The following is a 3,616-nucleotide window of genomic DNA, read 5'->3' on the forward strand; positions in this document are numbered from 1 at the left end:
TTACTTGAAATCAAACTTAATAAATATTATTAAGATAATTTTATTTGTGTATTTGATTAACAAATAGTAACAATAACACCATGTAATATTATCTTGTTGATATTTATGTTAATATTTTTAAATTATAATTTAATTTAAAAAATTATAAAAAAATATTTTTGTAAGAAAAGAGGGCTGACCCGGAAAAGCCCGTAGCCCACGTACTTGTGGGCTGGACCAACCATTTTCTGGCCCACACAAAAAATGGGTTAGCCCGGTATGACCTGTCAAATTTCAAAGTCTGTATGTGTTGGCCCGAATGGGGTGGGCTAGCCCATATTGATAGCTCTAATTGTGGGGGGTTATGAAGGGTAGTTTCGTCATTAGCATCTACAACGACATCTGTGATTGTGAACAGAGAACCCATAGATCGCTTTCCTATTCCAAAAGCAATAGGCCCCACATATTCCATTAGTCATAGTATGGGTCCCACCACACAAAAAACAAATAAACATAAAAAATAAAAAAGGTGGGGCCCAGACTCCATTAAGGTGGTCCCATCAATAATTACTATCTTGACAATTTCTCTTGATCCAATTGACACGTATACCTTTCGCCGGAGAAGTAAACTTGCCGGAATCTTTTGATCGGCAAATGTGGGTCCTACATAGGGATTGGGTCCCAATCATTAGATATGGACGTTTCTTGAAATATTGGTCATTTGACAAGTGACAATTTAAAATATTGCTTTGGAATCCTATTTTTTTTATTTCTTATTTAATTTTTATGATTATAAAGTTTGAATTAGCTTTCGTATATCTTGATTAATTAATTGAGTAGAACATATGGAAAGAATTATCTACACTCTATTTGAATGGTTATTTTCGGTTGTTTTATAATATATCGTATTATATTATATTGTATAGTAATGTAAGTATCATTTTAATAATACAATATTTGCATCGATTATGTTGTTCCCATCATTTCATAATATTATACACTTACAATTTGAATGATAAACTTACAACAAAAATAGGGTACGTGATATAGCTATTATAAAAAGGTAGTATAGATGATAAAAAAAAGATTATGAAATAATAATTAAAAATAAAATGAGAAAAAAATAGTAAGATAACAACACAATCGCACCAAATTTACACAGAATGAGTTTTTTGTTACTTAACAATAAATTTCAATGATACAATACAATAAAATTTAAGTAATAATTAAAATAACATAATATTTAAACTAACAATAGAATACAATAATCCAAATAGGGTACTAATATTTTTTATTTTCACATTTAAAAAAAAATTAAGACCTATAAGTCTCGATTATTTCATTAACCACTAGACCATATTCTTGGACGTTTGGAATCCAATTTAATAATGGTACTAGTGAATAGAATAAAGTGACTCAATTATTTCACTTCATTTTTTTATTTTTGTAGAGCAATCATTTCTCTTTATAATAACACCAACCTAAACCATGGGCTATCCAACAACTCCATCAATTTCCTAAACCATCTTTTATAAAGAGCTCTCCAAAAACACCAACTTTTAGGCAAAAACATCTCCATTTCATTTCTCATAAATCCCAATTTGAACTAAATTTCTTCAATCATGATAGGCAATAGATCTAAGCCGGTGATCGGAAAACTCACCGGTGCAGCTTTTTCCGGTAGCCGGACGATGGATGGTGCTACCAGCCCAAGAAGTCCACTTGATTTCAAGTTTCCATCACCAAGAGGCTTAAAAAGCTTTGATTTCGGTGGAGTTGGATTAGCTATAGTAGCTGCACTAGAAAAGTCCGGTGGTAAAAACGGCGAAATTCCGGCGAACAAAGCCGTTTACAACCGGAATTCAAACAGATCCCTTCCAATTCCGGTGATTTCGCCGTCGAAAAATTCAGCTAGATTTAGACCAGAAATTGAGGAAACAGAGATGGATAGTTTTGAAGAATATACAATAGTTACTTGCCGTGCACCAGGTAATAAACCGTACACAAAAGTATACGGCGATAGAAGTAAACGGGAAAACAGAAAATGTAATCGTCCAAGCGTTTTTAACATATCTCCGGCGAAAATTGGAAGTTTTCCGGCCGAACAAGATTCTGATTTTCTCAGTTCATGTCACTTGTGTCAAAAAAAGTTGCATGGCAAAGACATATATATGTATAGGTATGTATATATGCCCACAACATTATTATTTTATATCGCGATCAAATTTATTATTTTTATGTAAATATAGTAGATGTTAAACATTCGTTCATAAATTTCAGGGGCGAGAAAGCATTTTGTAGCACAGAGTGTCGGTACAGGCAAATAGTGATGGATGATCAGAAAGAAAAGTGTAGTTCAAGATCTGTTGATGTTGCTACTTCACCTTATGGGAATGGACAAATCTTTTCCACTGGAATTCTCGCTGTTTAATCGATAAATTAATATTAGCATATATAGAACGTTCGTAAATACATCTATATATACTCGGGAATACTTATAAACATTATGAGAAAAAGTTCTGTAACCTTTCTTTTTTTTTTTTGTATTTTCCCCCAATTTTGATTTGGATGTAGAAATGGAAAAGCTTAAATGTAGTAATTGAAAGTTTTGAACTACACTTTTATGTTAATTTATCTCTAATCTTCTCAAAGTATCTAAAAGTTTGATGTTAAAATAAGCATACAAAGAAACTAATTTTTTTCTGTATGAATTCAAATTAATAGCGCCTCATAATAATTATCGAATATGAGATTAATTTTATATAACCTTGTGTTGAATTTTTCTTTTTCATCTGTTTTTTCATTTGACTTTTTTGTATACATTTTGGTGTTATATGAAGTAACCAAAACGAACGATAAAAAGCATGGAATACAATTATGGTAATGCTTTTTTTGTGAAAAGTAATAATGTAAAAATACGTACTATATTTAAACCAAACGTAAAATTTAATTTAATAATTAAAATTCAAAAACAAAATCTCCAAAAAAAGCAACAAAAAAAAACTTTGATTAGAATTTTATTCATTTTCAGAAGAGCTCTAACTAAGGTGGAAAATATATTCATTTTATTATTATCTTTTTATGTTCTTTTCATATATATCTATCATTTTCAAAGTATTGAAAAGTTGATGTAAATTAAGCATACAAAGAAAATAGAAGCATTTTTATTAGTGAGCGCATTGGACAAAATCAAAAGCACAAAAGAGAAAAAGCAAAAAGAATTTTTTTTGATTAAAAATCATTTTATGGACAACCATTAAGACTTTAAAGAAAAAAATGTTTGGCCAATGAGAAAAATCTTAAATATTTGATGGTAATTAACTTTTAATTGATTATTGGATAGTATTTTTCTTTGATTTTTTTTTAAAAAAGGAAAGATATATATAAAAAGAAAAGAAAAGAAAAAAGGAAGGAAGGAAGTAAAATGAAGAATGTATTGAATTGACAAATTTAATTATACAAATAAAAAAAAAAAAAAAGGGCAAATTACAGAAATCACATACTTTTAAGGTAAAATTACAATTTATCTCTTAAAAGTTTATAATTACAGAAATCCCTCAAATGGATATAATAATATAAGCGTTGATACATTAATCTGATGCGCGAGATACACTAATCTGATGCGTGAAAATGAGGA

The 3,616-nt window shown here is 29.5% G+C and overlaps 1 protein-coding gene across 1 annotated transcript; it reads left to right on the forward strand.

Moving 5' to 3' along the window:
- The first annotated feature begins 1,430 nt into the window (after window positions 1–1,430).
- On the forward strand, window positions 1,431–2,595 carry LOC102582298 (uncharacterized). The gene is made up of 2 exons (XM_006367631.2): window positions 1,431–2,158; window positions 2,260–2,595. Exons 1-2 carry the CDS (start codon window positions 1,602–1,604, stop codon window positions 2,408–2,410), a joined length of 708 nt encoding a protein of 235 aa, XP_006367693.1. The 5' UTR covers window positions 1,431–1,601; the 3' UTR covers window positions 2,411–2,595.
- Window positions 2,596–3,616: the final 1,021 nt, after the last annotated feature.

The sequence above is a fragment of the Solanum tuberosum genome, unplaced genomic scaffold (assembly GCF_000226075.1).
Source record: "Solanum tuberosum cultivar DM 1-3 516 R44 unplaced genomic scaffold, SolTub_3.0 scf00867, whole genome shotgun sequence".
NCBI classification, from domain to species: Eukaryota; Viridiplantae; Streptophyta; class Magnoliopsida; order Solanales; family Solanaceae; genus Solanum; species Solanum tuberosum.

Bases quoted from the DNA above. Each gene is read 5' to 3' on its own strand.
- LOC102582298 (XM_006367631.2), top strand. From the start codon at position 1,602: ATGATAGGCAATAGATCTAAGCCGGTGATCGGAAAACTCACCGGTGCA. The intron at 2,159-2,259 runs GTATGTATATAT...CATAAATTTCAG, and splicing joins AAAGACATATATATGTATAG to GGGCGAGAAAGCATTTTGTA.